Genomic DNA, 22,121 nt, shown 5'->3' with positions numbered 1-22,121 from the left:
TCCCCTCCCTTCTCTTCGCTTCTGGCCCTACCCCAAAATTTTAGTCATTACCCTGTCGGTGGGAATTATTTAAATCCTGTGCAGGCCCCTGTGGCGGGTGTCTTACAGCCCCCACCCTCCTCCCGCCCCTCCTCTCCTCCCCGATCAAAATTATTGAGCATTGTAACAATGGAGGTGTGTTTCGAACTCTGGTCTCCCACTTGTGATTCACAATTCCAAAAATATATCTAAAAGTTTATATTTATATATTATAAGTTTAAAGTTTATTACTGGCAGATATGAGGAAGGGAGGGGATGTCCTAATTTTTGGCAAATATATGAATATAAGTTTTAGTTGGTGGAATAGGGAACATTGTTACTGCCCTAGGGTTACCATTGTTGGTGTTTTATATCACTACCCTAATGCATGTCTCGTGGAGCAGTGGAAAATTTCAGTTAGACACTGTATCAATCAATTATGTCATAAACTATTGAGTGGCTATGATGGTCAGAAATTGCAGCTGCCTATTATCAGGTAGGGATCGGGGTAGGGTGGTGAGGTGTAAGGAGGGGTGGGGAATGGTGTCGAAGGGAAGGGTGAGGTGGGAGGGTGTGTGTGGGTTGAAGAGATATTGATTGTTGTGGAGGGGGTATGCACAAGAAACCAAGTCCAAACAAAACTGTTAAACATGCTCTACATTTCCAAACTTTAATAATCATAAGTAACTGTGAAATCTTGGTACAGAACATGATTAAGATTCTATCTTTCTCAAGGGCAAAAAAATACTGGACATTATATAACAAACAAGAAACTCGGCCTTCTTGTAATTCCAAAGGGGAATCGGTACCCTACTATATAGTGTTTTTACTCTGTACAGCCAAGCATCGGTAAAGAACTTGTAACCAGATAAAAAATGTCACTTTCAATCACCTGATTTTAACCTTCTATGCCGCAACTCTCTCTATGTACGTGTCTGGGCGTTACTAGGCCGTCGCGCGGTCCCGGGCCCGAGCCCCACGGAGGGGCGGGCAAAAAGTGACAAGAATAACTCCCAATCCACTGAAAACGGTCGCCGCCGGCCAAAGGTCAACAGGAAAGGAGAATTCAAAGTCAAGAGAGCGCCATATCCTAGCCCGGTCGCCGTCTAGTGGTGCCAAATATATAAAACAGTACGGTATTCACCCAAGTTCAAACCATGGTTGGTTGGACTTGGTTGAATGTTGACTTCCTCTTGTGCGTGGGGGCATTTCCATTGCTGCGTCGGGCCCTGTTGCTTCATGCTACGCCAATGAAAGCGTACATAATAAAGCTTAGATTTGATCAAATTTGACGTTTGCAATGGTCCATCCAAAGAAATCGGGAGATTTAGGGTAAAATATAGAGAAGTGTGGAATTTCCAACAACAGCAATAAGCGACCGGTGCTGTGGCCGAGTGAAGTAATGAGGCTTAACAATCGGGAGGTTCGGGGTTCGATTCCCTGCCGGGTCATAGTAAGGTGGGTTTTTCATCCAAGAGCAATCTACGGTTTTCCCATCTGAAATGACTTTCTAAAATTGAAAAGATTCCAAATTTGAGTTAAATATGTTGAATTGGAAGCCACCCGACGTGTAAGTTGTAATCCATAAGCTCGCTTAAGCGTCGTAAAAATAACTGCTGCTGATTATTATATAAAAAGGGATTTTATTTCTGTAGGGGTTTGGGGATTTACACGTCACCTTTACAATCATAGAGGCTACGTAGTATTAATTGTCGCGATGCAGAATACTGCAATGACATCAGCAATTTTAATCATATATATTTATACACGAAAACGAAGTGATCAGTTTCTCCAATTGCCCAACAATTGTAAAAAGCGCGGTCCAAATCAAACTCTTAAAAAATCAAATTGTCCCGGAAGATATAACACACACAAAGTTGGAAGAAGTATGAATCTGGATTGAGAATCGGGAAACCTGGCCCCGGTTAATCCGGAAGAGTTGGTAGGTCTGCCTATGCTGAACTCAAAATACCTTGTTCCTCCCATAAAAAAGTACTGGCTTCATCACTTCTGCATGGGATATCTTGTTTACCCCTTAACCAATGCTGACCTCCAATGACCTTCCATTTCCACCCAAACCCACACGCTTAATCTATTTACTACAATCAATAGTCATAAGCCAAAATGGCCCGTCGACCTCCTCGAAGATTATACACATTATGAGGTACACAGCACTTAATAATATTAATCCGACGTCTGCCATCTGCAATCAGCTGGTTTGCTAAACGACCGGCCCAATTTGGTTAAGTTGTCGATCCAACGCTTATGCGGACGGCCTGGTTTGCGTTTGCAGCCGTACGGTAAGCCATACAGTACAGCCGAGGTTAGACCTTCATACCGCCCAGTGTGTTCGCACCACTTTGCTTTACGTTGAAAAACATTTCCCAGAAGAGAACAGCCAACGTCCCGCAATCTTTGTGTTCAACTCATTATTTGATACGTAATCGTTCCAAGTTAAGCCCAGCAAACGACGCCATACTTACTATGGGATATCAACATGCAAATTAGGAATCACTTTCCCTTTTTTCGAGATATCATGTTTACAAGCTTTCATAAGTTGACCTATACTGACCTATGACCCCTCACTAGCAACGATCAGCCTCGTCTACCGACTATGAGGCACCAGCAGGCAAGGTGTGAGTCATCAGTGCAAACCCCCTTCATGAGATGCCATCTTTAGAAAGGATTTCAGACTTTGACCTATTCTGACCTCAAATGAACTTTCCCCTCCCACGAAAAAAATAATAGACTTCTTTTGCTCTCAATATATGTTACATTCCTTTTGACAAGGAAAAAAATGTGGAAAATTGGAGGCTGTTGGTTGAGCAGATACAACAGAATAACAGTCAGAAATCTATCAGAACAGGTCAACATAAGTTGTCGTTGAATCACGTTGCTTTTAAAATGAAACAGATATTATATCAATATTTGACCAGAACAGGAGAAATTTTTTTTTTTTGTCCAGATGTTTCCATCCATTGTTTATTTACAAAGTTGCCAGAACTTAAATTCCTCATACAAAGAACAGTGTGTTGAACTTGGTATGCACATATTTACATAGATACAATTCTTTACCTTAACATATGACCATCATGGTGATAGTATTCAGCATTCTAAGAAAATGCTGAGTATTTTTTAGCAATTTTGAATCCTTTGGTACAAGGTATTTTTTTCGAAAGTTAACTTTGCAAGTTAACTTTGTAAATAAGAAATGATTTCAAATCATTAAATTCCATTAAACTTTTCGATTTGAAGAGACTTAGTCAACTAATGAAATTGAGGAGGATAAAAGCGTATTTCCCTGTGAGCCTCACATAGGGTTACTGCACGCAGGGATTTTCCATTGCCATCAATCTGAAACGTTGTAAGAGCTGATACAGAGAAAAACAAATTCTCGAAGGTAATTTGGCCTACTCTCCAATTTGACCACATCAAGGCAATTTGTCAATAAGTAACAGTTCTTCCAACATTCTAAACCTTATCAATCATACGTATTCCTTGTTAACCTCAAAACTGATACAATTATCATAACAGTGCACCCCTCACTTTTCCCCTGCAAAGGGCGAGAGCAAAATCCACGATAACCCATCCCCCAGGCCCATAGGCGAAGGAGCCCAATTTGATTTGGGGGGCTGTAACGACTTGCCCGAAAAATATAACCATATTTTTTGCCCATATTCATGGTCTCTTAAGCGTTGTAAAAATAACTGCCATGTTATTATCAAAGACAATTGAATAAGAATATCCATACATTACTTCATTGCATACCTTTTACGTTTCTGAACATGGTTTAATAGAGTGGATTTCATTAGTGACTAATTACTCAATATATACACATTAACCACTTTAACCTTCATAATGATGTTACTTGACATCATTATCTCACATACATCTGTATGTCATGTGATGTAATATATTCAATACAAGGATGAAACCATTGTCATCATTGCTACGTGATCAATCAACACTGGAGGGGGGGTGGGGGATTGCTGTCATAATCTACGTATAAATGAGTTATTTTATTAAGAAATTGGAGAGTATCACCAGATGACTTTTACAGCCACGGTCCCTCTCATTCACCCCTCTAAATTTATCATACACCACTTTTAATGGTAAATATAATTATGATGTTTCCAAGCAGTAAACAAAAAACAGTACCATTTATGGCCTCCATCAAATAAGGCTAGTTCCTCCCTTTGGTATATTTTTCTGCTGAATCGTTTTCAATTTCAGCTCTGAGTTTTTCTGCAAGAAATTAACTTCTCCAACTACAATATCACCCTGTCCCCTGCTGTTTGCTTCGATAAACCAGTTTTGTAACTAAGGTAATTTGCTTCCATTGACCTATCTGGTATACCATCCTCCACTCTACCCCATCCTCTCATATCCCTGTCAAGCTTCCTTACACTAGGTTAAATTGACGGGCATTATGAATCTAAAACACTTCCTCCCTTTCTTGGCTATTCTGCATCATTTGCCCCCTTGTCAAGTTCATTTCCTCCTTGCTTTGATTGAAAATTTCCTTTCAAAAATCTGGTCAAGGATGCATCAACTGATGGTGAACTTCCTGTGCCTTCTTCGGACCTTTCCCCAATCAAAGGATCTCTCTCTGGCCTGGATACTGATGTTGTAGGCAACTCTAGCAAAGGATCTCTCTCTGGCCTGGATACTGATGTGGTAGGCAACTCTAGCAAAGGATCTCTCTCTGGCCTGGATACTGATGTGGTAGGCAAGTCTAGCAAAGGATCTCTCTCTGGCCTGGAAACTGATATGGAAGGCAGGCCTAGCTTAGACTCAATTGCAGGTGCTCTATTATCTTCAACCTTTACCTTCTTCCTTTGATCCTGTGTCAATGCCTCTTGACTGGTTCGTAAATGTTGCCTACTTGCTAACTTCTTCTTAATCCCAGAAAAATCAAATCTTTTACGTTTAAGAGAGTCCAGTATTTCAGGATATGAAAGTTTCCTTTTCTCGCCTGTCTCTAACCTTCTTGGCTCATCCAACTTTCTCCCCAGTGTGGATGATTCACCTGTTTCCATACTCTTTGTATCACAAGACCCTCCTTGGACTGTAGCCATCTGCAACTTCAGGGAACCAGTTCCTTGGCCATCAGTTTCATGTACACTTCCACTTTCCCTCCGTTTGTCATTCTCTCTTTCCTTTCTCTCAAAAAAGGACATTTTGCTTTTCTGTGATTGGTTCTTCTCATCTCCCGAGTGTTCCCACCTGTCTGAGGATTTATCCTTCCTCACATCCGTCGCTGATTCACCGAATGGAACGGCAACGACACCTGCTCCTTTGAAACCTGGATCTTCTTTCTGAATCAGTGACCCTTGAGGCTTCGGGATATCCATGGAGGAAGACTTTGGAGGTATATTATCTCCAACAGTATGCCCTCTATCTTCATCTTTTCCCTTAACATCTGTCAATACGCTTTTACTTTTATTTGAACTTTCTCCTCCGGGTGCTGAACTACTGGATAATCTTCTCCACTTAGTCTTATTGCTCACATTCACACCTGCCCTGACCCTTTGCAAAAGAGAACTCAGATGCTGTCCTAGATCAGGGACAAATTTAGAGGTTGAATCTTGCCCAAACCCTAACGATGAATCCTGATACTGGCCCAGTCCCAGGCCAGAGTCTGTGATGGAAGCCTTCCCTAGATGTCCACCCTCTCCAGTAGTTCCTTTAACGACTTGGGACTGGTCTGGGAGGCCCTGTTTGGCTTCACTGGGCTGACTCTTATTTTCTACATGGTGAGGAATCTTGGCTGGTCTATGCTTGACAATGCCTCCAGATGACTGTTTCTTTTCCTTTTGTTCAGCCACAGCCACAGCCACCTTGCTCTCATCCTTCAATTTAAACTTGGATTCTTCTTGGCCGCTTTGTGGATAACTAGCCCCAGCAGGCTTAGCCTTGGGACCTTTTCCATCTTCATCCTTTCCTTCTAGAGAAGGAACTAATCTCTTAGTTGGTTCAAGAAAGTCTCTCTTTGGTAAAGCCAGACTCTCGAATATCCCAATCCTTGGTTCTTCAGGATCGCTTTCCCCAATTGGCCTGTCGGGATTGCTTACTGATTTCACTTGGCCAATGCTTACTTCTGTCTTTGATGGTGGTTGAGCATCACCAACACCCTCCTGAGATGCATCACCTAGAATTGACGAAGATTCACCACTGAAGTCTCCTTCCTTTTCCAGTCTATCAGGCTGAGAATCTCCTCTGGTTTTGTCGTCACCGAGTGACTTTTCAGTCTGTGATGACATGATTGCCCCACCTGATGCTGCAAACGTCGCAGTTGCAGCTGGAGTGACTTCTCTTGCGATGGCATGGCCTGCACTCTTTGGTTTCGATTGGTCATCTTGCTGTGGGTGTGGATAACTATCATCTTTTGTTGCCATTACTCCCTTCTCATCCAAATAAGGGACGGTTCTCATTCCCTGGTTGGATTTTTTTCTCTCAGAATCTGGTGCAAGAATGCTACTCATCAGAAAGCTACTACCTAGAGGAACCTCTGGAGACTTTTTGACTTGCGAGGCAGGTCCTTGACTAGCAGTTGTAAGGGATCTCTGCGGAGGTCCTTTATCACTTGTAGGAGGTTGATTGATTTTCTCGAAAGACTTGCCTGGCCCAGGGGAAGAGGGTGCCTTGACTGGACTTCCAAGATGACCTGGCCTTACAAACCTGTGATAATCACCTTGTGTTGGTGTCTGAAACATGAAAGGTTGCAGAAAATTATTGGGTAAGGAATAAAGAACTCGAATAAAAATGGGAAAAAAAACCTGCACTACCAGATTATCTGGTCTTTATGATAGCTTCAACATTTCACAAATTTGATCAAACTTTAGCCTTGGCACTGTGTCAATATTAATATGATGGGGTAGCAACAGTGATATGGCTGTGTATGACATTATTTTCTTGTGCTCCACAATTTCACCTGACTGGGCACTGCTGGTGTGCAAGGCAAATCTCTATCGCTGCTTCTTTTTATTTGGACAAATCACCAAAGGGTGAGTTGCAATGAGAATAATCTGATATGAGGAAAGTTATTGAGATTCACACATTGAGCTAGATTCTTGCTCTCATTTTATTGCTTTCTACAAACAAAAAGTTCCAAAGCAAGTACACCTACCTGAGGTAACTTGGATGTATTTACAACGTGCTGACAGAATCTCGACGCTTGATCATATACTGAAGGTTCATCTTCAATCTGTGTTGAGGAACAAAATGCCATTTGTGCAAACTCAAACATGAACATACTTAAAAAACACACTCTGAACATTACATGATGGCACCATCCTTAGGGAAAAACTGGATAATACTAATTCGTTTCGACCAACACAAGCAGTTTAAAGCTTCTGCATCTCTGGCCAATACAAAAAGGAACAGTTCATATTTTGACACTTGAAGGTACAGTCAGGGGGAAGGAAGCTTCCAAAAAGTGGGGGGAGGCACAACATCAGAGGGGCACTCTCTCATTCCACAACCACCACTCGTTATGCAATATATGGATACACACCGGCCATATCCCTTAAACATATATGACGTGTTAGTATGCTATCAATACTATTATGGTGCACGTGAATAATAATAAACTTAACAAAGGCTGAAGATATCCAAAAGACAGTTCTTCATCAAAGGGGTACATTTTATTTGCCAGTATATTTGATATTTTGGAAAAAAAGTGGGGGCCCTGCCCCCAGTGCCCTCCCCCCGGGCTCCTACCCCGCTGGGTACAATTACCTGGCAATTAAAGCCTATCCAGTTGATAACAATATGCCGCAGATCTTACAAACAGATAAGTCGGACTGCGTACCTGAAAGTACTGAGGGTTTGGGGTTGATGTCTGCTTTAAAACTTATTCTAAAATCTCAAAATCAATGACTGTTAGATAATTCAATTACAAATGGACATGAAATTCTGATAATCAAGGACCTTAAATCCTCACCTCTTTTCCTTTGTAACTCTTGTATACAGCAGTCAGCAATTTGCTGGCCACTTTGCTGTCACCAGCATGGTGTAATTGCTGACCCACTGACAGCGTCTGCCATATTTTCATCAGTAGATTGAATGACTCTGTCTCGGTCAATGATGATACCTTTCCAGTTTCCTCTGCCAGCAACTTCTGGCAAGTCTGATAGGCCCTCGTAGCCAAGTGTGGTCGATCGGAATCTCGTAAAAATTTCCTGAAAATTTTTGTAAGAAAATAAAAATGAATAATATGCTCCTTCGTTTGTTACTTTGTTGTTGGTCTTCATGTCCTATTTATTACTAATAACTGCCAATGGACCTGTTTCCCACTTGAAAGAATGGTACTTGTTACTATTAAAGCAATACCTATAAAGGTACCTTTGCTTTTAAAATTGAGGAGTGGGTTATGTGTTACCTTCTGCTCTTTGGGCCACACACATACAGAAGGAAGGGGTTGGGGTTGCATTTGAACTTTTAATCATTTGTTATATTGAATGCACTCACTTTCCCTGTTCTGGTGTCCTAGCTAACTTTGTTGCTAGTTGTAGCAGCATAGCCTCGTCCTTCAGCTCCTCTAGGACTTCGATGAGTAATGTCACCGACCGATACATGTGCCAGGAGAAGCTGCCTGACCTACGAACATGAGACAGAAACATTAATGACTGTTATTAAAATATCTCTCCAAAAGGAACGCTAACTCCACATCACTAAACCCTTCACTAAAGCAACAATAAAATAAACAGTATTTACTATCACTTTAATGTTAGAGTGAGGTATCTTAATACTGAATCTTAACTGGGTTGTACTACCAGTACAACAGCACGAGTACAACATCAACGGAACAAGTAGAATTTCCCTCTCTAGGTGGAAGTACAAGTACTTAATCTTGCACTTACATCTATACTAGATTTAAGAAATACTAGTGTACAAGAGTACAAGTGTGACTGTAACAGCATGAGTACACATGAAAGTAGAACTTTCCTTGGTATGTCACCTTATAATTTGACTACTGTGGAATTTACCTGTCTATGTCTGCTATTGGTATCCTCCAAATACCCTGGAAAATGTTTTTGGTTTTGTTGTGCTCCCCAAACAAGGCAGGAGATGGCATGTGAGATGTCTGTTGCCATGGTAAGGCACTCCCTAGCAACAGGTCACGACACCACTGTAGGTTCTGTAGAATAATGTCGGAAAATATATGCCAAAATAAGTGGGATATTTGACAAATATTAGCTCACCAAATATGGCCTTAAAAGATATAAACTAACTGACAGTTTTTTAAGGTGAAAAAGTAATTAAGCATACAAATATAACCACAAGTCTTTGATTTCTTTATATATACGTAACAGAGGAGAGACCAAAAAATTCGAACAAAACAGCTAATTTATTTGGGAGAAGTTTATCTCATGCAAGCCTTCCATCTCATGCATGCTCTCTTCTCAATGTCCAATGTCATGTCTTGTTCCACTCTATTCATTTGTCTAATTGTCCAATGATTTATCTATCCCATCTGTCTTTTCGACCAGCTTTCTCCATTTCTGTTAAGGTCCGCTACTGGAGAAGATCCTGACCCAATCAAAATTGTCACGTCCTCTAACTTTGACGCAGTGACAAATGACTGGCAAAATATTGACACACATAATATTGACACAATATTGCTACATGCAGGGGTGAGCCTGGGGTAAAAGAAAATCATGGAACTTTGCAAAAAATGCGGTATAGGCTCCAGTTTGCGTATGCTACAGTGTGTTAGGGTAATAGTTTTTGTGCCCGAGGTAGAAAAGAATTCACGGAGATTCCGCGAATTCGCGGAAAAAGCTCATGCCTGTTCATGGTGCAAAGCACCCTTTTACAGATGTTTTCATGCCAACAAATATTATAACTTAAGAGAGAACATCACACAGAGGAGGTAGTAGCACTGTGGAAGACTCACCTTCTCGGTTGCCGAGGTGAGATGCCAATGAGCGATACGATACAGTGATTTATAATGCTGGGGAAACCTCTGTAAACAAAGATGCATGGCACTAATACTCTGTTCCACAAGCCTCTTGAATCTCTCTGCAGCACTCAGCTCTTCTGTCTGAGGTCCAGCAACACTGGCCTCCTTCTCCTTCTCCTTGGTATCCATGGGAACAGGCTCTTCTTTCTTTTCGATCTCGGCAACTGCTGCAGTCTCCGGCTTTTTCTCTGCCGCCTCTGTCTTGCCCTTCGTTTCGGAAGACGGCGCCGGTGCGTCCTGCATCACGGAGGCAGGTCTCTCCACCGGGGCGGAACGCTGTGAGTCTAAATCGGAACCGGGGGCGCTCTCCTCGCCCGATTGGATGTCGCCTTCTGATGCCGTGTCTGAAGGAACGAGAGAGAATTTCTAGAAACGTTTCATCGTTTATAGGTTACATTCGTTTACTGTGCATTTAACTCCTCATAGAGACAGAACACTGGCGAAAATGAAACAAAGACCCCCATGCAAGTTGGCATAGACTTATACTTGTAAAATGGCCATATATTCCATAATACCTTAGGCTGTAATACCACAACGCTTCTACTACTATAACAGTACTTCAACATGATAGTAGGTAGTCTCGGGTACAAATATAATCACAAGAAGAACGTGAAGTAGTTACGACTTCCGATGGCAGGATTTTAACAAGGGCTTGGTAGCGTGCCGTGGGATCGTGCCACGGGTGATGTCGTGGTTTACCTGTCGGTATTTCCTCCTGGCTGCTGCCTCTCGATTTACGGTACATCCTCCTGGCGTAGTCGTGGTCCTGGGGGGCAGTGAAGTACCGAGGGCTGTTCGACCTCGATGAGTGGAGGACGGGAGGCAGAGCTAGCTTCACACCATCTTGCTCTGCATCTGTTGAGCTTTGAGATGAAAATGGAAAAAACAAACAAATAAGTATTCATTGAAAATGTTTAACTTATATATATATATAAATTTTTAATTTTTCAAATTTTTATATTATTGAAATATAATGAACAAACTATACAGGAAAGCTGTGAGATATGTGTATGTATGTGTGTATGAATGTATGTATTTTAGATCCTCCTGCAAGCAGGAACTCGCCAAGAAGCCATCATTGGATTATCAAAGCCGGAAGCTGACCGAAGTCAGTCTCTTAGATTCATATTTTAACGTCCATGATTATGAATTGTCAATTGTCACCAACTCTGTAACTGGACGACATACATTAATCTTGGAGTGACTCGAACTCGGGACCTTATGATTGAAAGGCACCGGCGTTAACCACTGAGCTAACACTTCCTGATATAGCATGTGATTTTCATAGCTGAAGAAGTAGAATAGATTGTGATAATTAACTAATATTAACGTAAACATGTTGAGAAACACGGTGACAAGCAGTGAAACATTTAGTACACAAATGTTGTTGATGGTGAGTGTAAGACAAATAACCGAAAATAGTAGTACAGGGAACTTAAATCTGAAGGCAAATAAACGACTTAAATCAAATTATAAAAGAAATTCAAATCGAAAAAACGTTCAAATTGTCCGCGGCAAAACCTCTACTTACTGCTCACTGCTAATCTCGGACAGCTTGTTTTCTAGTCTTTTAACAAACGGCTGAATTGAGGCTAAGTGGATAATTTCTTCGAAAGGCTGGAAATCGATTTTCTCTATCTCTGACTGATTTTTCTTGAGGTACTTCAGGACTGCTGCATGGATTCGGAAATACATCTGTCGGGATAGGATAAAACCCCATTGGTGAAGAAATGAAATTCATCACTAAACATTTTGTAAATCTCAATATCATGAGTGAAAACTAAACAATCCATCGAGTGGAAAGAAGGCATCATTTTAAGATTAATTTGAGGATATATATGTACCTTAATGTACAAATCTGATTTGTCTGGAGGTTTTTCCAAAACTTCTGCGTGATGCAAAAGTGCATTCGTGAGGATTAAATCATTTGTGAAAACAAAATGTCATCCACGAAAATCCGAAAAATCATCATCAAAAACATTTTTCATAAAAAAACTAAAACTCATCATTAAAAACTAAAGAAAAGTGGTCTGTAAGAATTAAACATCATCGAGAGATAATTAAAATCATTGAGTGAAAACAGCAACTTTGGATCAATTTGAATTTAAAAACTTTCTTTAACTAGGAATGTCAAAAACTGTGACCAAAATACTGACTCTATAGAGGGAAAGGGGAAGAAAATGAAAAATATTGAACAAAATTTAAAATTGATTTTTACAACCAATCAAACTTCTCAGTTCCTTTTTTTGTTTATTTGAATCTCTAAGGGGTAACCTCACCTCTACAGACTCCAAAGCTAGATCGGGTGGATTATGGTACGAAATCTTCTTAGGAAATTTGGCTCCGTCGCTGTGAAGATGTTCCATGGCCTTGATGAAGCAAAAACATAAATATAAATACTTTTATAATCACCGTTGAAAAAAAAGAAAAAAAATTTGTCGAGCAAACGTAACGACCCAAAACAAGAAAAAAAGAGAGAGGGCAAACCTGAACAAAAATAGTTGATTCGATGGGTATCAAAACAATTTGCGACATAAAGAGTTACAATGCAAGAGATTACAGCTTTCAAATCTAAGAAATCTTAACTTGGATGTCCGTCTTTTTCACAGCCCCTATCTCAGGGATGAGCCTGTGGTTCAAAAAAATTCATGGAACTTTGTAAAAATTGCAGTATAGGCTCCAGTTTGCATATGCTACAATGTGTTAGGATAATAGTTTTTGTCCCCCTGCAGGTTGGATATCCATAGGTTATGAAAAACATGCAAACTACGGTTCAAATGATACAACACTGTTGTTAGAAATTCACGGAAATTGCGAGCTGTAAATCTCGGAGGTAGAAAAGAAATCACAGATATTCCGCGAATTAGCTGAAAAAGCTCATGCCTGCTATCTGTACCTCTAAATAATGCCGCAGGGCCACGTTCATCTCCCCTCGTTTCTCTGATATCTTCCCCAGCATGTAGTGAATCAACCATTCCTCTCCCTCCTCATCTCCTCCCATCTGGTTAACTTTCCTGAAACACTCCTCAGCGAGAGTCAACATCTCTGCCTGTTTGATCTTCAGTCCCTCCACGGATTCATCTGAGAGCTGAATCTGTTCTTGCTGTGTGCAAAGGAATACGGTTTCTCGTAATAAGAATATCGGTATCAACTATGGTTATGCTGATTTAGTTTATGATTTTTTTTTAATGATTTCATGCTTATTTCGTTCTTCTATTCAAATTGGATTATATCTAGGTTTTAGTCCAAAATTTACAGGTGTGAAAGCCAGTATTTTGGGTCAAAAGTTCGGAATTTAAGGTCCAAAAGTCCAAAAGTTTGAGATTCAAAGTCAAAATTTCACTTGATTTCATTCATTTGTGTAATTTCACAACATATCACATATGGTACAAAGTACATTTCAAACAATATGTTAATAAATTGCAAAAGGAAGTGTTCAAGAGAAAAAGAAACAAGAGCCCAAGGGCACTGTGGTTCCTTGCTTGGGGTATATGACAATACACATAATATTAGCAAGCAAGATTGGGCTCAAATAGTCCAAGTAATTGTGGTCCTACATGTACCCATAAAGTAACCAACAGTATAGCCAACACTTTTGTGATCACAAAATGTGATCGGATTTTTGATCAAAAGGCACTTTTGAGATCTAAATATGGCATCAAAAATGTAAGAAATATAAGGTCACCTACAAGCGGGTCAACAGATATGATAACATTGGTGACCTCAGATGACATGACCTTTAAGTTTGAAAATGTTCCACCACCCATTCACAACTTGTCCCAAAATATCAACCGTGTCACACCTTGGCATTGGGATTTAATTGCATTAAATGTCTAAAAATTAGCTTTGAACTTGTATACATAACTTTACACACAAATGTCACCGGTAGGTCAACCAATTGACATTTTTGATCTGTGAGACCTAAATAGAGCATCAAAACTGTAAAAATTCAAACATTCTTTCTTTACCCATTTTCTCCCCCAAAATACTAGTTTTTTAACATCAGCTGACCTTTGGTGACCTTGAATCACATGACCGTTAAGTTTGAAAATATTCCCCTATACCATTCGCAACTTGTCCAAAAAAATCAACCTTGTCACACCTTGGCACTGGGGGTTATTGCATTAAATGTCTGAAAATTAACTTTGACCTCGTATAACTTCACACACAAAGCTCATCCGGGGGTCAACCTTATTGACATTTATGATCAGAAGGTACCTTTAACATCTGAAAATAGCATCGAAACTGTAAAAATCCACAAAACACGAAAAGGTCACCAGAGGTCAAATTGAGGTCAAGGGTCACCCAGATGCGGGTCGACAATTGGATTACATTGAAGCAACTCCCAACCCTAACGGACAATTTGTTCTCAAGTATCGCAAAAATACTAGTTTTTTATCATTCATTGACCTTTGGTGACCTTGGATCACATGACCGTTATGGTTGAAAATATTCCCCTATACCATTTGCAACTACTCCGAAAATATCAACAGTGTCACACCTTGGAACTGGGAGTTATTGCATTAAATGTCTGAAAATTAACTTTGACCTCGTATAACTTCGCACACGAAGGTCACACGGGGGTCAACCCATTGACATTTATGATCAGAAGGTACCTTTGACATCTGAAAATAGCATCCAAACTGTAAAAATCCACAAAACACGGAAAGGTCACCAGAGGTCAAATTGAGGTCAAGGGTCACCCAGATGCGGGTCGACATTTGGATTACATTGAAGCAACTCCCAACCCTAACTGACAATTCCTTCTCAAGTTATCGTAAAAATACTAGTTTTTTATCATTCATTGACCTTTGGTGACCTTGGATCACATGACCGTTAAATTTGAAAATATTCCCCTATACCACTGGCAACTACTCCAAAAATATCAACCGTTTCACACCTTGGAACTGGGAGTTATTGCACTAAATGTCTGAAAATTAACTTTGACCTCATATAACTTCGCACACGAAGGTCACACGGGGGGTCAAGCCATTGACATTTATGATCAGAAGTTACCTTTAACATCTGAATATAGCATCGAAACTGTAAGAGTCCACGAAACACGAAAAGGTCACCAGAGGTCAAATTGAGGTCAAGGGTCACTCAGATGCGGGTCGACAATTGGATTACATTGAAGCAACTCCCAACACTAACAGACAATTTGTTCTCAAGTTATCTCAAAAAGACTAGTTTTTTATCATTAATTGACCTTTGGTGACCTTGGATCACATGACCGTTATGGTTGAAAATATTTCCCTATACCATTTGCAACTACTCCAAAAATATCAACCGTGTCACACCTTGAAACTGGGAGTTATTGCATTAAATGTCTGAAAATTAACTTTGACCTCATATTTCTTAACATGCAAAGGTCACCTTGGGTCAACTTATTGATATTTTTGATTGGTGAGACCTAAATAGAGCATCAAACTATACAAATTCAAACATTTTTTTCTTTGCCCATTTTCTCCTCCCAACATACTAGTTTTTTAACATTCATTGACCTTTGGTGACATCGGATCACATGACAGTTAAGTTAAAAAATATTTCCCTATACCATTTGCAACTTGTCCAAAAATATCAACCGTGTCACACCTTGGAACTGGGAGTTATTGCATTAAATGTCTGAAAATTAACTTTGACCTCGTATAACTTCGCACACAAAGGTCACACAGGTGTCAACCTATTGACATTTTTGATTGGAAGGTACCTTTGGTATCCAATTCTAGCATCAAAACCAAACATTTTCTTCTTTGCTCGTTTCCTCCCAAAATAAGCACATTTTTTCTGATGTGACCCTTTGACCTTTTGACCTTGGTTTCAGATGTAGTTTAATCTCCTGATTCCAAAAACAAAACGACAAGTCTGTACAACCATCCTAACTCCGACCGAAAAACTTTGACCCCATATAACTTCGCACATAAAGGTCACACGGGGTCAACCGATTGACATTTATGATCAGAAGGTACCTTTGACATCTGAAAATAGCATCAAAACTTCAAAAATCCACAAAAACATGTAAAGGTCACCAGAGGTCAAATTGAGGTCAAGGGTCACTCAGATGCGGGTCGACAATTGGATTACAATGAAGCAACTCCCAACCCTAACAGACATTTTGTTCTCAAGTTATCACAAAAATACTAGTTTTTTAACATTAATTGACCTTTGGTGACCTCGGATTACGTGACCGTTAAATTTCAAAATGTTCCCCTAACCAGTCCACAACTTGTCCCAAAATATCAACCTTGTCACACATTGGCACTGGGAGTTATTGCAGTTCTAATATTTTCGTTTTTTGGACCATAACTGACCTTTGGTGACCTTTGTGGGCACCAAAAACAATAGGGCACACCTTCTCCATATGGCGGATCTATAGTCCAAGTTTGGCCTCAATCCAACTTTCCCTTATTGAGATAGAGCGTACCCAAGCAAGTGTCACAGATGCACACACAGACACACACACACGCACACACGCCAACCTGACTACATAGGTTCCTTTTGCTAAAGCAAGGAACCAAAAAAACCTTTGTATGCATGTCAAGTATGTCACTTCCTGTATAACACAGTTTAGATAAACAATTAAATATAAACAAAGGACATAGAACTAATAATAAATAATATATAAAAAAAATTAATTAAAACAGCAATGTCAAGTAAAGTACAAAAATATGGGTGTAGCAATTTCTCAATTTTCTGCTGATTTTGCAGATTCAAAGAGGAAACAACAAGGGACGAAAGTCAACATTCAGAGGTTGAAATCAAAAAGTTAAGATTAAGTCAAATTTCAAAGATTCAAACTATAATATTTGTGATAGTTTTATCTTTTTATTTTGCCATGTTTTTAATGAACCGGTGCAACAACACTTACTTGTTTCAATTGCCGGGATGCATGAGACTGTAAGATATATGCAAATGAGCCGTACTCGATCCACAGAGAACGATTTGATTGGTCAATTTCCAGCGCTCTGTGAAAGCATCTCAGAGAGCCCATACCTTGCTTATAGACACCGCCCTCAGCTTTGGCATCGCACTGTTTTGAGAACAAAAAGAAAAAGGAAACACAAGTAAAACAAAATTAAAAGGAAAAGCTGCACAAAATATTTTAAAATCTTTTAAAAATAACTGGTCCTCTTTTCTAAATACTAAAATTACAACTCTAGTGCACATAAGTTTTCATTTCCTGATCAGATTCACTCAGGTTTTACTCCAAAATCTAAAAACCCATAATTTTGGGGGCATTTGGTCATCCAAGATGCACAACCAGCAGATAAATAACTTTATGTTTTAAAATTAGATTAGATATACTTTATTAAACCACAAGGGTAATTGCATGCTCGTATAAAACAGGCTATGAGATACAAACATTAATATATGAAAACCTAAAGCATACAGTATCAAACATTTGTAAGAATATGAAAACATAAGACATTTTAAAACAGGATATGAGATACAAACATTAATATATGAAAACCTAAAACGTACAGTATCAAACAATTGTAAGAATATGAAAACATCAGACATCATAAAACATGCAGTAACGCAATATACAAAGCTCAGGACAATAGGCAAGAGAGTACAGTCGGAACAGAAGAAACAGCCAGACGAGATCTAACGTTGAAAGTTTTCATTATAAAGTTTGATGCATTGTGGAATGAATGAGAAAGAATGTTGATTCGTATGAGACCGTGGTAGCCGCATCCTTCCACTTCTGGGAATAACCGCTCTGTAGAAATATTGATGGAGTTGGTGGCTATCATCGCTCATGATTCTATCTGTTTTCACTCTCAGTAGTTGGTGATGTTTAGACATATCCCAACAGTTTTACTTAAATCAAAGCGATAAAATCGGGTTAAAACTTACGGAATTAAGCTTGAGCTCCAGCCTACCGCTCTTTGCCAGAGCCAAACCTGCCCAACTGTCCAACCGGTTCGGACAGAAGCAGATATCGTTGATGTAAAACCTGTTAGCTTTCCTGCAAAAAGGACAGAATATGATACAGAAGAGTCTATATCAATATTTTTAAATTACTTCCAGCTTTCTTTTTTCCTCTTAAATCCACAACGGTTCAATAATTTTTAATACGTAGAGATTGTTAATATTCGTGGCTATAAAATCCCATCACTCATTTTCATTACTTTCTGACATTTTGTCACATAAGAAGGGAAGACCTGAGAGAGAGCGGAGAAAGTCTTGGCCAGGAGGGATTGAAACCAGCGACCTCTGGATTACAGATTTTTGGTTACGTGATATGCAAGGATATCCAAGGTACTGTGGCTGCTGACTAATTCCCCACCCCCAGCCCCAGCCCCACCCCCAGCAAAGAGATGGCTGAATAGGGATCACCACTTATGCCAGGATAGCTCTGTTGGTAGAGAACAGAGCTACTGATTTGTGATTTTATCGAAAAATAAACATTGACTTACCCAAATTCCTTGTTCTTGAAGTAATAATCAGCAAGTAAGTAAAATATTTCAGTCACCACAGGGCTGCAAGATTGATTTAAAAATAAAAGTGCATTTTCTCAAGAGTCAAGAGTGAGAGTCAAGAACAATTAATAAAGTGATGAATGAATATTTTTGGAAACTTCTAAAGTAATATCTTATTTATATATAAAGATATTTTGAGCATTTTTTTTCCATCACTTTTTCATTATTAAAAATACTATTTTCAATGGAAATGGTCTCTAAAGATAACAACAAGCTGAGAACAAGGGAAATATTTTTGATTCACAATGACCAACTTTTCAAAAAGTTTGGTGGCTCAGATTATGGTAAAGTTAGCACAGCATTACTTTGCAACGTGTTTCAAATTTCTATCTGTCCGGTTTCGTTTATGTATTCCTGCGTAGCCCCACCCTAAATTTAAATACCACTGACATTCATGAGAAAGGCATTACGGAAGGAAACTTAAGTACACTACGCAGGATAGTTTCTGCATCTCCGGCTTCTGCCTAAGATCTTGCGATACGATATGATTTTATCATGAAAGTCAAAACTACGACGCTTCCAAATGTTAAAAACAGAGAAACCTGCGTTCTGTACCCATAATTCTTAGACGCTCTTTGGACAGCAACACCGTAGGGGTCTCCTGGGACCAAAAAGACAAGAGGCTAGTTTGAAAATGCTGACCTGTTTGGTGAGACACCGGCTGAGAGTGTCGGTACGTCATCTGAGCTGCCATCGATGTATGCGTGGATCTTTTCCACGCTATCTTCCGGTCTCTCTCCCGATGGAATCACTTTCGTGATCCGGAGGAAGAGATTCTCCAGGTCGCCGGACATCGAGCTGGTCTTGTAACCGTCAAACTCGGGTAACATCTTGGGCTTGAAGTACGCGAACATACACTTGCCGTACGACCATGTCAGGGGGACCTGAAGGGCAGGAGGGAGGGAGGTAGGAAGAAAGCAAAACAACATGTGAACAAAGCATTGTTGTTGTTTTGACAGTAGAGTTTAAAGAGAACAATACTGGAGAGATATTCAACCACATGATGGGATCATGGCTAATTCATGGGATCCAATCTGCTTTGAAACAATGTAGCTTATAAAGATGCAAGAAGGAAGCAAACAGCACCCTCTAATAATTGTCAACTTTTTAGAGTAAGTAATTTCAAATCTTACCAATCGTATTAACTTCAGGGGGGGAATAAACCTTTGGTTACTTTTGTCATCAAACATTTCACATTTACTCACAGTACATCTCCATGTACAATATATGTTAATTCACCATCTTCCTGAGCACAAATGAAGCCCATTGGAAGCCTTTTCCCTGCATAATTCTTATATTATTTACCTAGCTGTAGCAATACTATCGGCACATTGAACATCTCGTAAATGCTTAGCTTCAGCCAGGGCAAATAACTTTGCTACTGAAGCAGTAGAGACCCTGGAATGGGCATCAACGACAGGCCTTAATCCACTCCCCATCCCACCCCTTTTTGAATTACAGATTATTTTTACCTCATTTTACCTCACTTCTCCCCATACCTTGCATTCCATACCTCACTCCTCCACCCTATTGACACTCACCTGCCCTGACCTGTCACCACACTATACCCCCATTTTCCCTCTCTGACCTTGCCTGACATAACAGACCATCTCACCACCACATCTTTACACCTGTCCTTGTACTGAACATTACTATCCCACCCCCTACCCCATTCCCCTCCATGAACCTATCCCTTACCTCCTCCACACCATGGTCCTGTAGATGTTTTGCTTTCGTCCTTTTGTGAGGGTGTCCGTAGAGACAATAGAAGCATTGTTCCAGAGACTGCTGGATATCCTCCGAGAAGGGATGAGTCTCTTCGGGTATTTTCTCGAGCTCGCCAGAGAGAATGTCCGCGGTGAGTTTAAGCAAAGCCCCAGAGCTGTTACAGCACCAGGATTTCCTGCAAAAAAAAAAAAAAAATGAGAATATTAAACCATTGGTCCATAGATGAGCGTACTTCCACTCTCTCTTCCAAACTCAACCCTAAGATGCTATCTGCATTTCCATCTCTGCAGATATTTTCAACGATAAACATTTCCAATGAGGCTTCTACCACTATGTCAGTCTTACTTAATAATATTTGAAACCATCAACTCTTCATTTCTCTCCTTCCCTTTTATTCTGTCACCCTTCCTCCATCCCCTTGCCTTTCCTCCCCTCCCATCCCCGGTCCCTCGTCTTTCCTCTCTTCCATCTCCTGACTTCCAGATATTCCTCATATTAAAATCTCACCACTTGACCTCAGTCTATGAAGATGTTACTTATAGTACATTTTTGTAATGCAATCAACCCTAGTCCCTTACAACCGCCCCACCCCCTCCTCCCTCCTCGCTTCTCCCTCCTCCCTCCTCGGTCATATAGTCTTCATAATTAGCATCGATTCATACACTTCAGTTCTATGTTGTCCAAATTACCCACAATATTACATATATATATATATATATATATATATAGCGGAAGGCCCGTGGTTCGAATCCCGGTGGAGGCTGAAAGTTTTTTCACTGTTCTTGATTTTCCAACTCATTACGATTTTCATTTATATATATATATATATATATACACACATACTTCACAAATAAAGGCAGAATGACCAATTAATACATGGAAAGTTGATGTCAGACAATGAATATTCACCTTCCTAAATATTCATGAGCCGTATCCAGTAACATGATAGATGATGGCAGCAGAGGAACCGGACTGTTGGACCTATCATCCGTTTCCATGGTATCGGTTTCCATGCCACTGGGTATCTTTTTTTCTTCCAGTTTCTGTTCTTCGCTGCAACAAGAAATAGTACGAGCTCATATGAAACTTGAATAAAATTGATGAAACGATACAAACAAGGTTAAGTCATTATAAAACAAGATTAGTCAGTATAGCACATGATAAAACAGGGAAACAATGTTATAAGATTTATAAAGTAGGCTAGGTTAGATATCCCGATTGTGACAGTATGGTAGGTTGTTTTTGGACTAAACCTAATACTCTTGGGTTTTGAAAATAAACATGATTTCTCATGACTGTTAACATCTTTTGCAACATGAATGCTTCTGACTATTCAATATGTATTTATATGTCGAGAGATACAAATTGCATCAACAATACCAGATTTCATAGATAAATTGATCAACATTTATACACTATACTATAGTACACTATACTATATATATATACAGTATACTATATTATGTATGTATATGTAATCTTCCCGCAAGCAGGAACTCGCGAAAGAAGCCATGGAGGCTTGTAGACTCGCAAGCTGACCGAAGCCAATCTCTCGGCACACATCCATTTAACGTCCATGTCAGGAAGTTGTTATTGAACAACACCCTTGCCAGACGACACACATTGCTGTCGGCGGGGAATCGAACCGGGGATCTCATGACTGGGAGACGCCGGCGTTAACCACTAGGCTATACACTCCGCCTGTATACAACTTATACAACACCTAATTATATTCCAGCCATTTGATTGGTCAATTGCTCGTCGATTGCATGCAAAATCCGCTCTATTGCACTCTATGAAATAGAACAATGTGTTATACTTTTTTGATAGCACTTTTTTCAATGGTAAGAGAGCAGAGAAACCAGCTGTCTGTTCAAAACAATCTGTTGCATGAGTGCATTTTACATCCAATTATATCCAAC

At 39.8% G+C, this 22,121-nt stretch overlaps 1 protein-coding gene across 2 annotated transcripts in view; it reads right to left on the bottom strand.

Annotated features, from left to right (window-relative positions):
* Positions 1-3,178: 3,178 nt before the first annotated feature.
* Positions 3,179-22,121, bottom strand: part of LOC139983698 (calcineurin-binding protein cabin-1-like) — a 44,930-nt gene continuing 25,987 nt past the window's right edge. For both annotated transcript variants that reach the window (XM_071997426.1, XM_071997427.1), the window contains exons 24-39: positions 21,109-21,252; positions 20,170-20,374; positions 19,114-19,355; positions 18,409-18,471; positions 17,846-17,957; positions 16,854-17,015; positions 12,882-13,088; positions 12,265-12,354; positions 11,517-11,680; positions 10,685-10,848; positions 9,920-10,329; positions 9,009-9,160; positions 8,491-8,619; positions 7,964-8,201; positions 7,148-7,225; positions 3,179-6,725 (exon numbers count right to left, since the gene is read on the bottom strand). In XM_071997426.1, coding sequence (XP_071853527.1) covers positions 4,479-6,725; positions 7,148-7,225; positions 7,964-8,201; positions 8,491-8,619; positions 9,009-9,160; positions 9,920-10,329; positions 10,685-10,848; positions 11,517-11,680; positions 12,265-12,354; positions 12,882-13,088; positions 16,854-17,015; positions 17,846-17,957; positions 18,409-18,471; positions 19,114-19,355; positions 20,170-20,374; positions 21,109-21,252 — 4,807 coding nt within the window. In that variant the 3' untranslated portion in view covers positions 3,179-4,478. The remainder of the gene's footprint in view (positions 6,726-7,147; positions 7,226-7,963; positions 8,202-8,490; positions 8,620-9,008; positions 9,161-9,919; positions 10,330-10,684; positions 10,849-11,516; positions 11,681-12,264; positions 12,355-12,881; positions 13,089-16,853; positions 17,016-17,845; positions 17,958-18,408; positions 18,472-19,113; positions 19,356-20,169; positions 20,375-21,108; positions 21,253-22,121) is intronic.

This window comes from Apostichopus japonicus, chromosome 16 (genome assembly GCF_037975245.1).
Source record: "Apostichopus japonicus isolate 1M-3 chromosome 16, ASM3797524v1, whole genome shotgun sequence".
NCBI classification, from domain to species: Eukaryota; Metazoa; Echinodermata; class Holothuroidea; order Aspidochirotida; family Stichopodidae; genus Apostichopus; species Apostichopus japonicus.
This window is presented reverse-complemented; position numbering and strand designations above follow the sequence as displayed.